The sequence below is a fragment of the Lepus europaeus genome, chromosome 11 (genome assembly GCF_033115175.1).
Source record: "Lepus europaeus isolate LE1 chromosome 11, mLepTim1.pri, whole genome shotgun sequence".
In the NCBI taxonomy this organism is placed as follows: Eukaryota; Metazoa; Chordata; class Mammalia; order Lagomorpha; family Leporidae; genus Lepus; species Lepus europaeus.
The window spans coordinates 72,975,171-72,996,670 of record NC_084837.1 but is presented as its reverse complement, the minus strand read 5'-3'; the positions used below and the strand labels follow the sequence as shown (position 1 = coordinate 72,996,670).

At 49.6% G+C, this 21,500-nt stretch overlaps 1 protein-coding gene across 1 annotated transcript in view; it reads right to left on the bottom strand.

Moving 5' to 3' along the window:
* GLDN (gliomedin) overlaps nt 1-21,500 on the bottom strand; it is a 60,952-nt gene that overhangs the window by 21,385 nt on the left and 18,067 nt on the right. Inside the window, exons 2-4 of the mRNA XM_062204772.1 lie at nt 6,859-6,910; nt 2,434-2,451; nt 2,044-2,151 (exon numbers count right to left, since the gene is read on the bottom strand). Coding sequence (XP_062060756.1) covers nt 2,044-2,151; nt 2,434-2,451; nt 6,859-6,910 — 178 coding nt within the window. The remainder of the gene's footprint in view (nt 1-2,043; nt 2,152-2,433; nt 2,452-6,858; nt 6,911-21,500) is intronic.

Sequence of the window (21,500 nt, the reverse complement as noted above, 5' to 3'; positions counted from 1 at the left end):
GGCCCTCGGTGACTCACGTTCCATCCCCAGTTCCCGTGAGGCATCTGAGGCCAATGCTGCCCACTCCAGGAGGCCTTCCCAGGGGAGACAGCTGTAGGGGATGGCTGTGTGCTGGCTCCAGTTCCCGAGGGTTCTCCCAGAAACTGAGCCCCACTGACAAACAGACCCCAGTATCTTTGCACTGCCCTGCTCCAAGCCTCTCCCTTCCCTCCTACAGCCCCCTCAGCATAGCTGCTGGGCTCCCCTTCACCAGCAGAGCAGGGCTTGGCCCTGTGCCACAAAAATCCTCCCCACCTTGCTCCGAGTACAAGTCACTGTTCTTAAGCTGTCCAGGGCGACCCGGTGGGGCCGTGCTGCCCCTCTGCTCTCAGCTCCCCCACCTTCACCTCTCCTTTCTGCCCGGCTGCCCTGGCCATGCACCAGGGCCACTTCTCCACCCTCCCCACCGCAATGAAAGCTTCACCAAGGCACTGGGGCCCAGCGAATGGCTCCGCCACCCCCAGAGTAGCACCTTGTGGCCCACTGAGCAGTACGATCAAAAGGAAACTGAAGGCCTTAGAGGCGGGCTCAGAATTGGGGTCCCCCTAAGGCCAGGAAGCTTCTGGCGGCCCAGGCACAGGCAGCAGCGCTCTGGAGAACTGCCTTTGTCACATTAAGACCAGGCTCCCCGAGGGACTGCAGGTGACCCACCTGGGGGACTCCGGGACTTGTTGAAATTCCAGTGGTTATCTTGGTATGAGCTAATCTGTCTCCTCCACCAGCCACTCTCCCCAGGCATCCTGCACAAGCCCTCAACATTGTCTCCATTCCCCGTCTCCTCCGCCCCTATGGAAAAGGAGGGGACGGAAGCTTGTGGACGGTGCGGGTGCGGGGACACCACCTGGGCGGTGGCCTGGGCACGCCCTTTCTCCTGCTTGGACTATCTTTGTTTATCCCAGCAAAGCTGTGCGGGTGGAGGAGAGATTTCCATTCGTCCCTGCAAAGGCAGGGCCGTTGTCATCCTGGGGTCTCCAGAGTGTGAAGACAGAAAGGGGAACATTGTTTTCTGCCCCACGCTGGGGTATGTGCTAAGCGCACATCCTCAGGGCCGGAGATCTGTTTCCGATTTTTCTGAAAGTCACCTCGTTCCTCCCTGCTCCCTGCCCAGTCCTCACACAGTGCCCCTGGTCATCCTGGCTGCTGAAGGGTCTCCCAGGAGAAGCCAGGTGTCTGTCTGCACATGTCAGCATTCTGCTATGCCGACGCTCACCGATACCTGTACCTATCACCCTGCCCGTAGCGATGCACTCCCGGCTCTGTGCTGCAGTGTCCCTGCCGGCCCCTGGGCACTGAGTGCAGTGTGTGCCCGATCTCCCAGGACCGCTCTGGGAACACAAGCAGGAAAGCTGTGCCTGGTGGCCTAGGGACTTTCAGCTAAAAGTCATCTCTTCCTGCCCTTAGCAGTGGCCCTGACTGGCTAAGAGCAGGGCTTTCCTAGAAGGGCCCCCGAGGGGTCTCTCACCACGCAGGTGCCATGTTCTTTGGGTGAGGTTGCTCGGGGCTTCTCTGTGCATCCCCTGCCCCTGGCCCCCTCACGGCCTTTCTGTTTCGACACTGGGAGCTGTTCCTGCAGCCAGCGACACCTTCCCAGGGCTGACATTAGCTGCTGAACTTCAACCAGGCTAGGACTCGCTGGGGAGGAGAAGGCCAGAGCAGGCAAGGCAGGTGCTGAACCTTGAAAGAACATGGGGCTTCGGCAGCGACGGCTGCCCAGGGCCCATCAGGGCTTCCCAGGGCTGCCTGCCCCTGCTCTCCCACCTCTCCAACTGCATCAGAGCAAGCAGAGCTGGAGATCAGTTCCCAGTGAGACAGATTTTCCCGTGTCACATACACATTCGTCAGGGATGGGCTGAAAAGAACGCCCTTGGTGAACCAGAACTGCCTGGTCCCCAGGTAAGCCCAGAGAAGCAGCAGCTCGCTCCGCTGTGCCCCGCTGTAGCCCATCCCACATGAAGCCACTGAGACAAGCCACAAAGAAGCTAATTAGAAGAGCTGCCAAAATACCCATTTTCCCTCTTTTCCCGTTGGCTCCTTTTTCTCCTTTTGGGCCCTGGGGGCCAGGCTGTCCGTCAGATCCATTGTGTCCTGGTAAGCCACCGATTCCTGGAGGTCCTGCAGCAAGACACGGGTCAGGAACATTTTAGAAACATCCGCACCTGTGCCTTTTCCGCACCCTCTTCTGCATCTTCCCTCCTCCTCTGGAAGCAGAGATGGGGATGGGATGGTGATGACAGGCTCTCAAGTGAGAGGAGCCGAGAGAGAGAAAAGGACGTAGCCAGGGCTGCCAACATACTCCGCCCCTCCCCCTCCCCCTCCCCTGTCCCCGCAGTGGAATCCTAGGGACCCAGCCACCTAAAGCCTCCCCTTGAACTAGGAAAGTCCAGGGGCTCTTACCTGGGGGGCCGGGAGGTCCTACAACAGAAAAAGAAACGCAGACCATAAACCACAAGCGGAACAGAGAAGCCGACACCGCAGCCACCGAAGAGTACCCTCCCCGTTCCGAACGCCCCGGTCACCCGCTGACCCTGAGAAACGGGTCCTGGGCCCTTTATCTAGAACTCATTGTATCAGCCCCAAAGACCCTGAGCAACAATCTGGCAGAGACTCCTATGCCAAGCAAACCACGTTGGCGTTAGCTTCAATGCACCGAGAATAGCTACTGAGCTGGCTTCGCTATAGATGCATCTATTAATAATCTCTCAAGCCATCAATCTAATCAGTGCCAATGAATGCAAGACAAGGCCCTGGTGCAGCCCGGGCACAGCGGTGTCAGCCCAGGACAGTGCTGTCCAGCCCGCTGAGGGGAACTGTTGATGCTGGCTCGGGGAATCTCTGCTGTTGCATGAAGCCGCTGAGGAAAGCTGCGAGCTCAGGTCGGGTAACAGATAGCTCCCCTTAGTGGGCCAGTCCCTGGGAAGCTAAGAGTCATTTACAGACAACCTAGCAAACGGACTGTGCTTCTGCAGAGGAGTGTCCTCCTGTGGGCCATTCTGCTTGAGCACTCAGACAAGCTAACGAGATTGTAACCTGAGCAACTGAGCTGCTTCTGTTTCTCCAGGCCACAGCCTGGCTCCCTGAGCCCCTGGCGGAAGCAGAACTTTCTAGAAGAATCGCCTAAACTTCATTGCACTTAGTGGAATGAGAGAGAAGCGTTTGCTGGGTGAGGCCACTGAGGTTTTGTGGTTTGGTCGGCACCATGGTTTGTCCTAATTCATCTTGACAGATACTCCCTTCTAACAATAATGTTTAATATCTTTTCCCTGCCCCTCCCCCACACCCTGGCTTTTCTTCTCAAATACGCTCTAGTGGGCTTCTACTAGGAGCAGCCAGAAGAATCTTTATTCAGACAGGAAATACAGGCTCCACAGTTGTGGGGCAGAAGTGATAGAGACAAGCACGAGGGCATTGGGCAGTGGCTAACGTGGCAGGCCCCTGAGCACCTGGCTCTTCCCACAGTGGCCATTCCGAATCAAGGGGAAGCGACTCACCCCCGAGGACCTCCAGCCTCCCTCCCCCACCCCCCCGCTCCCAGAAGCCTCCCTTGTGACCCAGGGATGCTGTCAAATGGGCACTCTCTAATCCAAGGCACCTGCTTAGCCCAGCAGCGACCAGGGAGGCGGAGGCTACGCATTTCCCAAATTCTTCTGATGGAAGAAACGAGGAAGCCAAACCAAGCCAAATGTGACACTTGGGAAAGCCAGGCCTGGCTCTGCTGTCTTAGACTGAGCTAGCGAACGATGCAACACCATAAATTCGAGGCTGCCAGTCTGGAGGTCTGGTGCTGACTCTCCTCCTCCTCCTCCTCCTCCCCCCTAGCCAGGACTTGGCCTTCACGCCAACACTAGCTTCAGGGCTAGACAGGGGCTCAGACCCAAAGGGGTGTGGTTCCCCCCCCCCCCCCCCCGCTTTCCTATGAGAGTTAGGCGTGCTTGGCTCTCTGTAAGATGACCTGAGCAGCTCATGCTTGGAGGCTGATCCTCTCAACACTAAAGCAATCAGCTAGTTTGGGTGGCTGCCTCTAGCTGAGTAGAAACACAATCAGCCCCACCAGCGGTTTCTACGTATGGCCCCCGTGTTTATTTCCCAATGTCGCACTGGTTGCAGCTTTGTGGCCTCAGCCCTGCCCCATGTGCACTGGTACACCTGGCACAGGGCCAACCACCAGCTGTTGGGCCGGTGGCAGACACCTGACTTGGAAAGGCATCTTTGCTCACACATCCCCAGTACACTGCAGCTTCAGCTCAGTCCCATTCGCCGGGGGCATTTTAACTTCAGACAATAACCATGGGAGCCTTAAGAAATGACAGAAGGGGTGGCAGACAGGTTTTCTTTCAGGTGCCCACTCCAAGCAATGAGTCATGGCTTTCTGGAAAACTAGAGAAGAATGCCACGAGGCCAAGCTCTGCAGTAACTGGGATCCATGAAGTTGGCCTGTGCAGGGGGCAATGGGGTGCTGACAAGTGCCATCCCTGGGCTGGGGGCCCTTGACCGTGAGGACCCGAAGTGCCTTGGCCCTAACATACATGTTCAGCCAGTGCTGTTTAGACATCAGGGACAGGAATGGGATTTTGCTGGCACAGCTGGAGTAGCCTTAAGTTACACACCTTTTACATTCGAGTTACATGCGTCTGAACCCAGCATAAAGCTAGGTCTGGCTTTAGGGCACCAGCACCCAGGCAACCTGCCTTCCAGCACCCTCTTGGGCCCCAGCCAAGGCCCTCTGCCCTGAAGCAGCCCAATGCATTCCGGGCTCCCTGGCTCCAGGGCTTCGTGACTCATACTTTTCACGCCTAAGTTTTAATCAAAGAGCTTTCTGTGCAAAAGGACACCTAATTTCAGGCTGGCACAAAGGGAGGAAGTGCTGGCTTTTGACAAGCATTTGCAGGTGCCGAAGAATCACCTACTCAACCCATTTCCAGCGCGGAGGGGACCCGCTCTCCCCATCGCTCTCCTCTAAGTGGTCTCGATGGCTCTCAGGGCTGTCACTATAAAACTCAGAAAGGAGGATGCTTTTCCTGTGCCTCTCGACAAGGCTTTTGTGCCTGCAATTCCACCCATTTTAGCATTTCTCTAGCACTCATCGCTGTCACACGTGGGGACTCTGAAAGGGGACTTCCACAGATGGAAGAAAGGTGCTTAAGTCTCAAGGGTTTCAGAATAAAGGACCGAGCTGTTCTGAAGATATTGAATTTTCCGTGAGGGCCCAAGTGTGACTTGAGTAATGCAATTAGCATTTCCCAAGAAGCCACAGGATCCGTTTCTCCTCTCCAGGGTCAACATAAGCGAATGGGAATCAGACTTGGATTTGGGCTTCCTGAGACAAGTTTCAGCGGCTGACCACAGGAACCACTGGCTTCTGCATGCAACAAACTCACGGAGTGAGTTACCCTCGTAACTCGCCCTCAGGCATGGTGGGCAATGAGAGGAACTGGGAGACAGCAGCCGGCAAGGGGCTAGGCTTTTCACACCCCATATGCACTGGACCCGGCTGCTCCTTGGGGGAGGAGGGCCCAGAACCGCCCCAGACCCTGTGGCCGTACCACCTGGCCTCACAAACTTGGGCCCCACAAACTTGGAGTGGCTTCTTAGTCTTGTGATCTTTTGAAGTGCGATCCCAGTGGGCTGTTCTTAGGAGACAATAATTTTCTCATTTCCTCAGAGTGCTCCATGCCATTTGGAGAGGCAGGAAAGGCAGTGCCCCCAATCCAGCCCCGAAGGACTGTCCTCCGCCTGGCCAGAGCCTTTTCTGGCGTGGGGGACAATGAGGGGCTGTTCTGGGCCCTCACTGCTGGAGGCGGGAGGCGGATGGAGCTCCTCTCAGGCAGAGAACGCCATTTCTTCCTTTCCCCATCCGTCAGCCATCAGCCCTTCCTGGTCCCCAGGGCCTGACACGTCTCCTGGCTGGATCCTGGACTCACCGAGTGCAACCTCCAGCTGCACCAAGGGAGCCAACCTCCAGTCCCAATGAGCTTGCAGACGTTCAAGCTAGACGTGAGCGTACTTCAAAAAGTTCATAGAAAAATGCAATTCAAAGATAAGTTTGGGGCCAGTGCTGTGGTACAGTGGGTTAAGTTACCGCTCGCAATGCTGGCATCCCATATTGGAGTTCTGGTTTGAGTCCCAACTGCACCATTTCTGATCCAGCTCCCTGCTAATGTGCCTGGGGAAAGCAGCAGAGGATGGCACAAGTACTTGGGACCCTGTCACCCACACAGGAGACCCGGATGGAGTTCCTGGCTCCAGCAGATGCAAAATCTATCTATCACTCCGCTTTTCAAATACATACTATATACCTATATATATATATATATTTAAAAAGATAATTTTATTTTTGTGCAAATTTTTTGAAATTCATGCATAATTTTTATAATATACATTTTCTTGAACCTTTTGAAAATCTTTTGAAAATCTTTCATATGCATGAATTTTTGTGCTCCAATATAAACATTTTTTTAAAATTCTACCTTCCATGAACTTGATTCTTATCAAAGAACTCTATCACTTATCAAGGACCCTTTCTTTTCCCTTTTTAAAGCCAATGGGGATAAGAAAGACACCAGGTTCAAAGTACCCCACTTTGCTAATCACCCAGGTCCTGGTTATCTTCCATGGCCATATTTCCATGGGAATCCTGAAGACTTAATTTTTCCTCATTATATGACAGTTGCTTTTCAGCGTGTTCAAGACATGTGGTGAAAGCAGACGAACATGCATGTTCAGAACACACAGGGTCCCCGGGTGCACATCCTGCCACGGTCCCCTTGGCCAGCACACGCCTGTGCTGTGGGGTGGCCCTGGCTCGGTGCTCAGCCAGCCTACCTGTGAGGCAGATGCCCTTGGTGCTGTTGCACAGGTCCACCATCACTCGCACCTGCAGGGATGAGAGCAGGTTAATAGCGGACAGTGAGAAAACAGTCACCGAAGTCCACCACAGAATAGGAGAATTTACAGGAATCACAGGGAGTCTGAGGACAACATTTCACCCACAGCAGAAAGAAGCCCTTGGAGATCGCAGGATGTTTGGAATCAGCAGCTCACCCATCAGAGGCATCAACACCACTGCCCTGATTCCCCTCAAATTCAGAAAACAGAGAGGGTGGTGAGAGAGAGCATCAGCAAATTCAATTCCCAGCACTGTGACGAGCCAGCTCCCCAGTGTCTGAAGGTTCAGTCTGCTGGCCTCAGGAAGGAGATGGAGGTGAGCCCAGTGGTCAGGAGCAAGTACAGACTAACCGGGTGGCTGCAGGACTCTCTGGTTTCCTGCTCAGAAAATGGAAATGATCTAAGCACTTGTCTCGAGCATTGACCCAGGTCAGTCCCTGGCACCTGGAAACTGTCCCTAGTGGAGTGGATGCTGCAGTGTGGTCAGCAGGCCCCACACATGGCGCCCCACACCCACGTTCCACGCTGCTCCCATAAGCTTCACCAAAACCAGATCTGATTGCTTGAAATTCGTAGGCTGATATGGAAAGATCTCTTCAGATAAACATAAACAATAACAACAACAAAGTGAAGTATAGAGCAGCATGGATAACACGCTTTCTTTCTTGTAGAATAGAGGTATACCCACAAATGCTTCTAGAAGCTTCTCTCTTGCCACTTTTAAGACACTCTCTCTGTGCTTTGCTTTCTGGCATATTTCTGAGACAGAACTAAGCGAACTCCAGTGAGGAGTGTGGAAGGCCAAGGTGAAGGGGCTGCACTGAGCGTCATGTGCCCTTTGTCCTACATGAAATGCTCACTGATTACTCTTCCAGCTGGACTAGGTGGCAAAGAATGTGCTTTGATTTGAGAAAACTGAATGTCTCTTCTATCTTGGTTCATTCCATTTGCCAGGAGATCCAGGAAAACTCATCCTTTTCTGTCAAGAATCAGCAGGTACCTACTGCTGCTTCTTTATATGTGAAATATATCATACTAATATATGGCTATGAGGATTAAGCCTTCTATTAAGATTTCCTATTGAGGTGAATTCTCATAGTGAAATGTAGTTCCTGCAATATTTACCTGAGATTTATGAGATTAAGTTAAGAGATAATGTAAAGAATAGACCTTTTTTTTGGTTCTACATAATGCTTCATGATTCACTTAGGGACCTAGAAATATTGTGTGAAAATGTATAAATATTACCCAAAAGGCTTTCTGCCCTATATTTTTAAAATACAGAATAGCTATATTTGAAGTAGTCCTGGCCCTAGTTCTATAGGGCTTGGCTATTTAATATTTTTATGGAAGAAATGTTTAGTTCTGGAAAAGGTAAATGCTTGTATATATTTTTGCAGCCTGGGATCTCCCCTACTCCATATCTTCCTTTAATTTAAGTGGCCACATGTATATGTCTTCCCTGCTGTGTTAGGAAAATGGGGGCTGGATATCCCAAGAATCAGTGGTTATATAAAAATTCTGCAAATAGACAGCAGACATAAATTAAATTTTGGTTCAAACTGAACATTTGGAAATAGATTTATTGTAAGTGTTTAATTAGAGCTTTTCTTAAATCTGAACTAAAATGCTTTTAAAAGTCCTTTTTCTTTGTAAGCATTGTAAATGCTAATAAATCCTGTTAATATTTTTAATTGCATGTTACATTGAAATAAAAACAAGGTAAATGGAAAAAAAAAAGAAATATATCATACACCCCATAAATGTACAAAATATGTAAAACTGAGCAGCAGAACAAACACATACAGTTGTCTCTCTGTATCAGGTACCACATCTGTGGATTCAACCAGCAGAGGAATAGAAAATATCCAAAAAATGCAAGTGTACTAAACTTGTACAGATTTTTTTTTGGTCCGGCCATTATTCCCTAAACAAAACAATGTAGCAATGATTTACACAGCACTTACATTGTATTAAGTATTATAAGTCATCTCAAATGATGTTAAGCATACCAGAAGACCCGTGTAGGTTATATGCAAATACTATACTGTTTTTTTTCTTTTTAACTATTTTTATTTGAAAGGCAGAGTTACAGAGAGAGGAGGAGACAGAGAGAGATCTTCCATCTGCTGGATCACTCCCCAAATGGCCACAGCAGCCAGGAGCCAGGAGCTTCTCCCAGGTCTCCCACGCGGGTGCAGGAGTCCAAGTGCTTGGGCCATCTTCTGCTGCTTTCCCAGGCACATTAGCAGGGAGCTGGATCAGAACTGGAGCAGCCAGGACTTGAACCAGCACCCACATGAAATGCCGGTGCTGCAGGCCATAGCTTAACCCGGTGCACCACAGTGCCAGCCCCTATATTGTTCTTTATAAAGGACTTGCACATCCTCAGATATTGTTATGCTCAGCAGGTTCCTAAACCAAGGCCCCGCAGTTGTGAAGGGACTGCCCAGCACCCAAGCTTAAGAATTGGCAATGCACCAGCGCCTCTCAAGCTTCCTCCCGCCCACCGCTGACAACTCTGAGCAGCATTCTTGCTTTCACACAGGTAAGAAACCCAAGGCTTAGGGAGGTGAGGCTGAAGACTCCAAGTCCCACAGCTGGCTCCAGAAGAGCCACACTCCAGGATGCCTGCTTCCAGGTCCACTGCACCTTCTGTTACATCTCTGATGAGCATCTCAATGTAACGAGGCAGAAGAAATTTCGATTCATTGTTTTTAGGCATTTTCAGAAGTGAGTGTAATCAGCAGCTCTATGGACAAAATTTATTGTCTTAAAGATGTATAATTGCCCATTGAGAGGATCAGAAAAGACTCCACAATGCTTCGTTTGTTGCCTGGGGAATCACAGCACAAGGGGTTAGCTGGAAACAGCAGGTGCATCAATAGGGAAAATGAGCCTTTCTCTCTGATGCTCATCACGGCCCGGCCAGGCACAGCTAACAGCCATGAAGAAGGAGTCTGCATTTCCTGACCTTTCGGCTTCACTTAAGTGCTAGGAGTCAGCTTAGATATTTACCAGAAAATGGGAATATTTCTTTAACAAACGCAGGCTACAGAAGATCGAGGGAAAACACAGTATGAAAAGGATGTGACAAAAGGGCAGAAACTACTTTTTTTCTGATCATTCTGATTAAGAATTAGGATGAAGGGGCCAGGCTTGTGGCACAGCAGCCTAGGCTACCACCCGTGAGGCTGGCATCGGACATGGGAGCACCAGGTCGAGTCCCAGCCGCTCTGCTTCCAATCCAGTTCCCTGTTAATGCACCTGGGAAAGCAGCAGGAGATGGCCAAGTAGTTGGGTCCCTGCTACCCAGATGGGAGACCTGGATGGAGTTCCTGGCTCCTGCCTTTGGCCTGCCCCATTCTTGGCTGTTGCAAGAGTTGGGGAGTGAACCAGTGGATGAAAAATCTCTTTTCCTGTCTCTCCTTCTCTCTGTGTGTCACTCTGCCTTTCAAATAAATCTTTAAAAAGAACACTAAAAAAATTGGATGGAAATAAGAAAATTAAAAATTAGGGGCCAGCGCTGTGGCAGAGTAGGTTAATCCTCCACCTGTGGTGCCGGCATCCCGTATGGGCACCAGTTCTAGTCCCAGCTACTCTCTTCCAGTCTAGCTCTCTGCTATGGCCTGGGAAAGCAGTAGAAGATGGCCCAAGTGCTTGGGCCCCTGCACCCACATAGGAGGCCGGAAGGAAGCACCTGGCTCCGGCCATAGTGGCCATCTGGGGAGTGACCCAATGGAAGAAAGATATTTCTCTGTCTCTCCCTCTCACTGTCTGTAACTCTACCTCTCAAATAAATAAATAAATCTTAAAAATAAAAATAAAAATCACAAAATCTACATGGTCAGATTCAGAAGTCATGATTGGTTGACAGAGCTCCCTAGATCTTCATTTGGGATTTGAGGACATTCGAGCTGGAAAAGGCCTTCAAGGTTACTGCTCTGGAGTATTCGTTTGATCCAGCCCAGAAGAGCCTGCCTGCCTCTCCCCTCCCCCCCACTCTAAGATTTATTTATTTGACAGGCACAGTTACAGAGAGGAAGAGACACAGAGAGAGGTCTTCTGTCTGCTGGTTCACTCCCTAGAAGGCTACAACAGCCAAGGCTGGGGCAGGTCAAAGCCAGAAGCCTGGAACTCCATCTGGGTCTCCCACATGGGTTGCGGAGGCCCGAGTACTTGGTCCATCATCTGCTGCTCTCCCAGGCACATTAGCAGGGAGCTGGATCAGAAGAGGAGCAGCTGGGACTCTAACTGGTGCCCATACGGGTTGCCAGCTTCACCTGTCACGCCACAATGCCAGCCCCATGATTAGCCTTTTTTGGAGGCTGTTTCTCAACATTCTTCCCCTGTGTCTCTGCTCCAGTCATACAGGCCTCCATCATGTGTCACGCCGGGTCCCTCCACCTTCATCTGGTTGGATCACTGAGGCCTCAAATCTCGCTCTCTCTGAATACTCACCTAAAGGAACCCACGCAGCCGCTCCATCAGCCCACCCGGCATTTGTCTTGGCAGCACCCATTACAATCCAATATTGCCTGCTTGTGCTTGCATTTACTACCTGCCACTGCTCTCCAGAGAACTGGAGCATTCTGAGAGCAGGAGGACTCGCCCTGTGTCCAGGACAGTGACTGGGCCAGGCCTAGGACTTCTCCACTGGGGAGAAACAGATCAAGTGAGAAAGCACTTCTGTGTTCTCTAAGGGAGGACCTGCCTTGAGATGGGTGACAACCAGTCGCTCCCTGGGCTTATGGAACCAGACCCTGACAGTGTTGTGAAGGAATGCGGGAGGCAGTGGGAAAGGCCTGGGGGAAGTGGTGAGAGGCCCCTCCCTATCCAGCCACTCAAGCCTGGAGGACCCACTTTGTGGGAACAACAGCTGTAACCCAGAATATAAGGCAAAGGACAGTACCCTCCAGGCTCAGGCTTATTGCCCCAGCGGCCATGAGCGCTGCTAGGAGGTGAATTTACCACAAGAAGACACAGCGTGGCCAGGACGTCCCCATCGGATGAAAAGATCAACGCAGCCATGGATGGGGACACACTGCACTGTGCGAGGACTTACTTTCAGCACTGATAATTTTGGGGGGCTCAGAAGCCAATACCCCAAAGTGAGGGCCCCAGGAGCAAAGTTCTCTTTGTCCCTCTCCTGTCCTCTGGCTTCCTGCTCTCTTCTCTATGCACCCACATCCCAAGGCAAGGCATAGGAACCAGAGCTTCCCTTCCCAAAGGGGTCACGGGCACTCGAACCCCTTTTTTCCCCAAAGCAAGCCAAAGCCTGCACATACTATTCTGATCTTCCCCTGCCTTTCTGTCTTGTAGCTGACCTACCTTGTTTGATGGTGGATCTTAAGATCCTCATTTCAGGTGTTGGCACTGTGGCTTAGTAGGCTAAGCCTCCGCCTGCAGCGCAGGCATCCCATATGGGCGCCAGTTCAAGTCCCAGCTGCTCCTCTTCAGACCCAGCTCTCTGCTATGGCCTGGGAAAGCAGTGGAAGATGGCCCAAGTCCTTGGGCCCCTGCACCTGTGTGGGGGACCTGGTAGAAGCTCCTGGCTCCTGGCTTTGGATCGACAAAGCTCCAGCCATTGTGGCCATTTGGGGAGTGAGCCAGCAGATAGAAGACCTCTCTCTCTGTTTCTCCCTGTCTCTCAAATAAGTAAATAAAATCTTTTTTAAAAATCCTCATCTCAGAAAGGCTCTTGCTCTGTACGTGGCAGGGAGGAATGCTGTGCAGATGAGCCCAGGAGAATCAGGACCGGCAGGCCCTGCTGCGTTTCCCTACTTGGTCTGTTGGCACGGATCACACCCTTTTTGCTCAATCATATTCCTGTATGGTCGCCCATTCTTCATAAAATGGCTGGCTGGCCCTGGGACTCGAGGTCTTCCATCCAAAGGCCCGGAGCCCACGCTTGTTACGCTCTTCTCTTGCAGACTTGTCTTCTGAGGTAAGGATGTCGGCCATGGCTCTTCGTGACAGTGCTCGCCCCCATTCCCACCCCCACACCGGCCGCACTAGGGAGCCACTGGAGGAGGTAGCCGAGGCCGGCCATGCAGGCATTCTGAGCAGCCCTCGTGGCTTTCTCTCAGGCAAGGGAACTGCTCTCACTGGGTTAACAGAACTCATGGGGATCCTAGGCAAGGAAGGGACCCCAGGGGAAAATACCACCTGGTCTCAGATGGCTTGACCTGGTCCTAATTCAAATTAAACGGAGATGTAACAGCGCTTGGCAGCATTAGGATGAAAATGCTATGAATGAGGAATCTCACTGGTAGGAAGAGCACACACAGATAGGTGACTAAGCTTGCTCACCGCAACACGGTGGCAAAAACGCCCAGATGATCTCAATGTTCACCGGTAAGGAACACTTGTCAAACACATGAAAAAGGATGAGGCAGGTCCATCCGTGCTATCTGGGAAGACAGCTCCGGCATGCTGTTCAGTGATAAAAGCAAGGTGCAGACCAAGCCACATAGCACAATGCACTTTCTGATTGAAAAAGAATATCTGGGGCCAACATTGTGGAGTAAGTTAAGTTGCCATCTGCACTCCATATGGGTACTGGTTCAAGTGCTGGCTGCTCCAATTCCCATCCAGTTCCCTGTTAATGTGTCAGGGAAAGCAGCAGAAGATGGCCCAAATCCTTGGGCTCCTGCATCCATGTGGGAGACCTGGATGAAGCACTTGGCTTCAGCCCTGGCCACTGCGCCCAATTGGGGAGTGAACCAGCAGATGAAAGATCTTATCTATTTTTCTGTCTCTCCATCTCTTTCCCTGTAACTATGCCTTCCAAATTAATTTTAAAAAATAAATCTTAAAAAGAAAAAAGAAAGAAAAATAATTGTCGGGGGGGTGGGGGGTGGGCACCTGGTGCACTTGGGATGCCCACAGCCCATGCTGGACTGGCTGGGTTGGAGTCCTCCCAGCCCTTCCGCTTCCCATCCAGCTTCCTGCTGATACACACTCCGGGAGGCAGTAGACAATGCTGAGAAAGCTGGATTCCTACCACACGTAGCGACCTGAACTGAGTTCTGGGCTCCAAGCTCTTGTAGGCACTTTGGGCTGCTGTGGGCATTTGGGAAGTTAACCAGTGGATGGGAGACCTCTGTTTGTCTCTTTCAAATAAAGTGGAAAAAATATTTTTTTAAAAAAAGAATATCTAGTTAAATCTATATTAGCACAGAGAAAAACTGGGAGCATGATGAACCAAAACCATTAACTGATACTGTTTCCACCTAGACGGAAACTAGGGGATAAGTGGTATTTTAACAAATCTCTTAGTTTATATAATTTTTTATTTTTAAAATTAATTTCTTTTTAAAAAGATTTAATTATTTGAAAGAGTCACAGAGAGAGAAGGAAAGACAGAGACACAACACACAGAGAGAGATCTTCCATCTGCTGGTCTACTCACCAAATGGCTGCAATGGCCAGGGTCAGGCCAGGCTGAAGCCAGGAGCCAGGAGCTTCTTCAGGATCTACCATGTGGGTGCAGGGGCCCAACCACTTGGGCCATTCTCTGTTAATTTCCCAGACTATTAGCAGGGAGCTGGATAAGAAGTAGAGCAGCTGGGAGCCGGCACCGTGGCTCACTTGGCTAATCCTCTGCCTGCGGTGCCAGCATCCCATGTGGGTGCCGGGTTATAGTCCCAGTTGCTCCTCTTCTAGTCCAGCTCTCTGCTGTGGCCCGGGAGGGCAGTGGAGGATGGCCCAAGTGCTTGGGCCCCTGCACCCGCATGGGAGACCAGGAGGAAGCACCTGGCTCCTGGCTTCGAATCGGCGCAGTGCCAGCTGTAGCGGCCATTTGGGGAGTGAACCAACGGAAGGAAGACCTTTCTCTGTCTTGGGCCCCTGCACCCACATGGGAGACCTGGAAGAAGCACCTGGCTCCTGGCTTCGGATCGGTGCAGCTCCAGCCATTGCGGCCATCTGGTGAGTGAACCAACGGATGGAAGACCTCTCTCTCTCTCTCTCTCTCTCTCTCTCTCTTGCTCTCTGTCTGTAACTGTGCCTCTCAAGTAAATAAATAAATATTTTTCAAAGATTTATTTTATTTATTTGAAATTCAGTTACAGAGAGAAGAGAGGCAGAGAGAGAGAGAGAGGTCTTCCATCCGTTGGTTCACTCCCCAAATGCCCACAACTTCTGGGGTTGAGATAGGCAGAAGCCCGAAGCAAGGAACTCCATCTGTGTTTCCCATGTGGGAGGCAGGGACCCTCGTACCTGGGCCATCACCAGGTCTCCCAGTTGCATTATCAGGAAGCTGGATCAGAAGCACAACAGCCAGGGCTTGTAGCAGCACTCCAAAATGGGATGTGGGTGGCCCAAGCAGTAGCTTAACCTGCTGCACCATGACGGCTGACCTGACTGACACTTTGCTGTGCTTTTAATGATTGAAGGGTTGGGGGAGAAGGGGAGGGGGAGAAGGAAGGAAGAACTTGCCAGTGAAACAATGGGTCCAAGGACCCAGCACGTGAAATACCTTACACAGACCTCTGTTGCTTCTAGACAAATGGACAGAAGGAACGAGAACAGCTGTCTAGTCCACTCTCTTTGAAACTATGCACTGGCCCTAAGACTTTCATTTTTCTCAAATAAATTGCCACTCCCCACCCCTTATTGAATTACCCTCATTGCTGAGCCTTTGCACAAAAGAGTTGTCTGAATGCAACTTGAAACGCACAGGATTTTAGATGTGCATTGCTAAAGGTGTGGTGGGAAGTGTGTCCATGTCTGTGCGAAGGTGAACGCTTTCACTGCAAGAGTGTCTTTGAACAAACAGGTTCAAAGACTGTAAATGGAGGATCTGAGGCGCAAGACAGCAATCAGCTGCAACACAATGGCGACAGCACTGAGGAAAGCAAAGACACTCATGAGGCCAGCAGCAAGAAAAAGCCACCAGTGAAGGGAGAGAGACTGAAATATCTCTGACGGATTCTATGCTAGATAACTAGGGTGACATACCTGGAGTTTAAAGTTAACATTTGAGAAGTTTGTAATGGTTTTCATTTGAAATATTTAGACTGCTCAAAGTGTTAAATTTTTATAAGCATAGGCTTTGATGTTTAAAACTTGTTTTGAGGGAGAAAATGCCTTTGTTTGAAAGTAATTAAACTTATCACTAATTGTTCTTGTGCAGTATTAACAGCTCCATTAAACAGTAAACGTGGGGAGAAAGTCCATTTAGAAAATGTTAAAACTGCTTTTCCAGAAATGGTTGTAGCATATTTTCAATTAGTGTGTGTATGTTAATGTGTAATCGGTAGAACAAAGTTACATTTAAAAAAATGCTACCTGTATAACCTTTCCTCTTCTCCCAAATACCGTGGGTTTTATGCATAGCTTATTACAAATCTTGGATCTCACTGTTTGTGGGTTTTGTAGAAGTTGAGCATTTTTACGGTAGAGAAAATGTTACTTCTATGTAAGTACTCACTCCCTCCTTTCACCAAAAGTTAATTTTAATATCACAGTCTCTACATTGTGGTACATTATCCTGCTTCTTTGTAACAATGTGTAGTCTCTATGCCTTTTTGTATGACAGCTAGATACCCAACTGAAGTTTAATTGGCAATTCTAGGAGGTACAGAACAAACTGTTAATTTTTGGAAATAGTTTTTTTTGCTGGGAGTTCAGTGAAGTCACATGACTTCCCTAAAGAGAACACACTGGGTGTATTAGAAATCTGGCTTTAGGGTTCAACCACCAAAGATCCTTTACAGGCATTAGTAACACTGAAAACTAGATACATTTATTTTTTGAGAAGCGTCTCAAGTTTCTAAATATTTTTAAAAGTCACACTCATTAAGAAAGCCGTTATATTTTTTAATTGGAAAAAAATCAATCCATGATGCTTATGTGGGAAATATAAATACTATACAAGTGAACTAACCTATTTGAAAACAAGGCCATATTAGAAAGTAGTTTGTATTTCCATTTCTGTTTCATACATGTAACAGGATTACAAAAAGTAGAGACTACATCAGAGTGCACCAATGTTATCACAGATTATAAGTGTAATAACAAAGGATAATATTTCTAAGATATTTGGAATATTAGGGCAGTTGTTGGTTTTCAATAGGTAGAAGGATACTTACGTTTTGACACTATATGATATGGGAAAAGGACTTTAACACCAGTGTTCGCGTGTGACATGCATTGTATGTTCTGACTTTTCATCTATAGGTTAACATTTGAACTACTTCAGTAATCGGACTTGTGCAGTTCAGAGGTCTTAGAAGGGAAGCTAGGACCCAATGTTTGGAGGGAACTCTGCTGTTACATTATATATACCTGTTTCGGTCCATAATTCAGTTTTAACTTGGACAGATTTATTCTAGTTAAGCCATAAGTGTCAACGTGTAAACTTGTTTTGATTAAAGAATTTTTCTATAAAAAAAAAAGAGTGTCTTTCTCATCGGAATGAGTAGAGTTAACTGCAGTCCCCCGCCATGACCCATCGAACCCAAAGCCTGGCAGAGGCGGGTTGGCTGCCTTCTTGAACTGCTTTCCTCTCACCTTTCACTTTCAGGATTAACTCAGGAAAAAGTAAGAGAACAAGCCTGCCCAGTGCCATCAGCCTGCTCTTGTTTCCGTGTTACTGAAAGAACGTGTTGGTCTAGTCCTGGTTGTTCTGAAGTTTTGCAAGCACAGGCCCCGCTTTGCTAATTGGAAAACTGTTCAAATTCTGAGTTACCTTCCAGATCTGACCTATGTAGCGCCTTAAATTCCAACTCTCTTAGACAATAAATGCTCTGCATAAATCTCCCTAATTATGCAAATTGCTGTTATTGTTGTGCATGTTAGAAAAAAGCTCCAGGGAGCTGATAATCAATCTGCCATTGACTGAGATTCCTTGGGCTGGAGAGATGAGGTTGTGAACGTGGTGGGCCAGCTGCTTGGCACTGGACGGTAGACCACAGATGTTGAAGGAGATTGGAAGCTAAGGTCAGATGTCCTGGACTCATCTCTGGGAGAAGCAGGAATTTAGGCTATAGCTAATGTTTGGTAAAGGCAATCTGAAAACTCAAAGGGAATGTGAGGTTTTTATTAAAAGGGGGGGGGGGGGGGAGGGAAGGGCGGGTCTTGTGCCCACAGCCCCTACTAGAGTGCTGGTTTGAGTCCTGGCTACTCTGGTTTGGATCTAGCTTCCTGCCAATGCATCCAGGGAGGTGGTGGATGATGACTTCGATGACTGGGCCTACACCACCTCTGTGGGAGACCAGGATGGGGTCCTGGGCTCCTGGCTTTGCTCTGGACCAAAGATCTCTTTCTCTCTCTCTGTTATTCTGCCTTTCAAGTAGATGAAAATAATAAACAAACATTAAAAAGTAAATAAAAATGGGGCCGGCGCCGCGGCTCAATAGGCTAATCCTCCGCCTAGCGGCGCCGGCACACCGGGTTCTAGTCCCGGTCGGGGCACCGATCCTGTCCCGGTTGCCCCTCTTCCAGGCCAGCTCTCTGCTGTGGCCAGGGAGTGCAGTGGAGGATGGCCCAAGCCCTTGGGCCCTGCACCCCATGGGAGACCAGGATAAACACCTGGCTCCTGCCATCGGATCAGCGCGGTGCGCAGGCCGCAGCGCGCTACCGCGGCGGCCATTGGAGGGTGAACCAACGGCAAAAGGAAGACCTTTCTCTCTGTCTCTGTCTCTCACTGTCCACTCTGCCTGTCAAAAATAAAAATTAAAATAAATAAATAAATTTTAAAAAAAAGTAAATAAAAATGGAGAAAGGGCAAGATGACTGAATGGAATACCCAGTGCTCATCTCCTCCTCCACAGACCAGAGCCACAAGTACGCGGCGGCATTTTGGGACGAATGGCAGTGAGTCCAGCCAGGGAGAGATGGAAACCCTGGAGGACACACACCTGAGACAGTGGCATGGAGAGTGGGATGAGGCATAACAGCCAGCCACAGCCCAGCTCCCCAGCTGGTAACTGTAGATGCCAGCATCGCTAGCAAGAGGACAATGCTATAGCTGTCTCAGAACTGGAGCCCGGTTACAGGACCCACGAGCAAGGGTCTTGCATCATCTCCCCCTCCTGCCCCCAGAGCCCAGGCTGCGTTGGCACCGTGACATTCGGGGTAGAACCATGCTGCCACACGCCACTGCTGGACCAGAGGCTGCAAGTTCTAAGCTACAGGACCCCCTCAGCCACAGCCAGCACATGGGAGCACACTGTCTCTCAAATAAAAAAAAATAAAATAAAATCCACAATGAGCTATCTTCTCACTCCAGTGAGAACAGCTATTATAAAAAGGACAAAAAATAACAAGTGCTGGCAAAGATTGAAGTAACACCTTGACAGTAGGGACTCCATTTTGGAGCACCTGAGACTCCGTCTTGAGAAAGCACCGCTCACCGTGAGACTCTGGTCTGAAACTCTGATCTAAAACAATCAGACAATAGCAGTCCCCTACATCACACTTGGCACACTGCATCACACTCTGCAAAGCACAGAAACCCCCTAACAGGATCGTTTAAGCTTAAAAACAGATTGGCTGCACCTGGGTTAATGATAAGATTGCAATTTGTCTATGTCCACATATGATTTAGGCCAGTACCTGGATTAATGTCAAGATTACAATTAGATCATAATTGGTATTAGTTTCGTGTAGGCTTTAGGTTAGCTTGATCCTAGTAACCATGTATTCCCCCTCTTTGTGGTTTTTGCCTTTATAAACCCAGTGGCTTTGGGCTCCGGGGTCAAGAGTTCTTTAGGGCATGAGCCCACACTCCACCACCAGAAAAAAGGACTGTCAAATTGTATCAATGTGTGGTGCTCCTCTGTTTGCACTTGCTCAGGTGCAACAGGATATAGAGAAAAGGGAGCCCTAATGCCCTGTTGGTGGAAATGTAAATTAGCACAGCAGTTACGGAGAATAGTATTCGGGCTCCTCAAGAAAGCTGCCACGTGCCCCAGCTCCTGGCTATACCCAGCTATGCAAAGGAAATGAACTCAGCCTATCAAAGAGCTATCTGCTCTCCCAGGTTCATTGCTGCACTGTTCACAATAGCCAAGAGATGGCTTCAACCTAGCTGCCCATGATGGAGGAATGCAGAAAGAAAATCTGGTCTACACGTGGTCGAGTACTGTTCAGCCACAATGAAGAATAGAAGCCTTTCATTTGCAGGGAAGTGAATGGAAGCGGAGGACATTATGCTAAAACAAACAGACCCAGAAACAAACAGCATATGTTCTCTCTCATATGTGGAAGCTGAAAAGAAAAAGTGGATTAAAAAGTCATATTTAGTTATTTGGAAGGGGGGGGAGGGGAAGAGGGAGAGGGAGAGAAAGGGGAGGGGGATTGCTCGATCTTCTATCTGCTGGTTCTGTCCCCAAGTGGTCTCAACAGCTGGGGCTGATCCAAGCTGAAGCCAGGAGCCTGGAACTCCATCAGGGCCACCCACCTAGGTGGCGGGGGGCCCAAGAACTTGAGTCATTGCCCGCTGTTTTCCCAGGCGCATTAGCAGGGAGCTGTGTCAGAAGTAGAGCAGCTGGGACTCAGATGGCGCTCAGATACAGGATGCTGGCTTGGCAAAGGGTGGCTTAGCCTGCTGCACCACAGCACCAGCCCCTCCAAGATCTCTTAGACTGGCTTAGAAGCACCTATTTATTTAGTAGCAAATACTTGATAAACTAGGCCTGATGCTTTTAACAAAAGGCTTACAATACAGCTACTTGATTTAATTTGGTGGTTTACAGAAGAGCTTTTTATTTTTAAACAGTCTGGGTTTACTAAGGAGCAGACAGGCTAGATGAGAGCTTCCTCTCCCCTAGGAGAGGGGTCCTCCCATACGCACTGTCCCCAGCGTTTGCTGGGGGGCCCTCCCCCAACCCCATGTGCAGACGCCTCTCCCCCACCCTCATCTGGACATCTCTTGGCAACCTCAGCATCAACAATGTCCCAGACTCAACGCCCCATCTCCCCCCAAACCTGATCCTTCTGTGGTTCTGCATCTCCGTGAATGGTGATCCTTCCCTCCTGTGGGTCAGCCACTGACTTTGACGTCATTTAACTTTTTTTTTCCCCTTCCTCACTGTCAAAAGATTCCATTTGCTCCACTGTGTCACTGTGCGATGACAAACCATTCCTCTCTCCATCCTGCAGTCTCTGTCTGGACCACCTGCCAACCTAGCTGGTGCTGTTCTCGTTATCCAGCCACACCCTCAAAGGTTATCTCAGGCCCAAGCTCCCAGAGGACTGCCCAAGCGGCTGATTCCTAATGAACAGGAAAGGGATACTGAACACAAGTTCCAACCCTCAGCTCCCTTATGACTTGGAAAAGTGTACAACTTTGCCCCTTGTGCCATGCTGTGTGAGAAAAAACCATGACCACCATGCTTCATGTCCTCAGGCCATCCCTCTGTCCTGGCTACCATCCTGGCTGTAAGTTTTCCTAATAAACTATTTTGATATTTGATATAGAGCTTCCTTCTCAGGGTTCCTTCTCACTTTGGGGCACTCCATGCCGTGCCCGCCCGCACTCAGCCACCAGCTGTATCTGGACCCCACCTCCCTGTTAGTGTCTCTATTGCTACCACCTGGCCTAAGCCACCATTTCTTTCACTTACAAT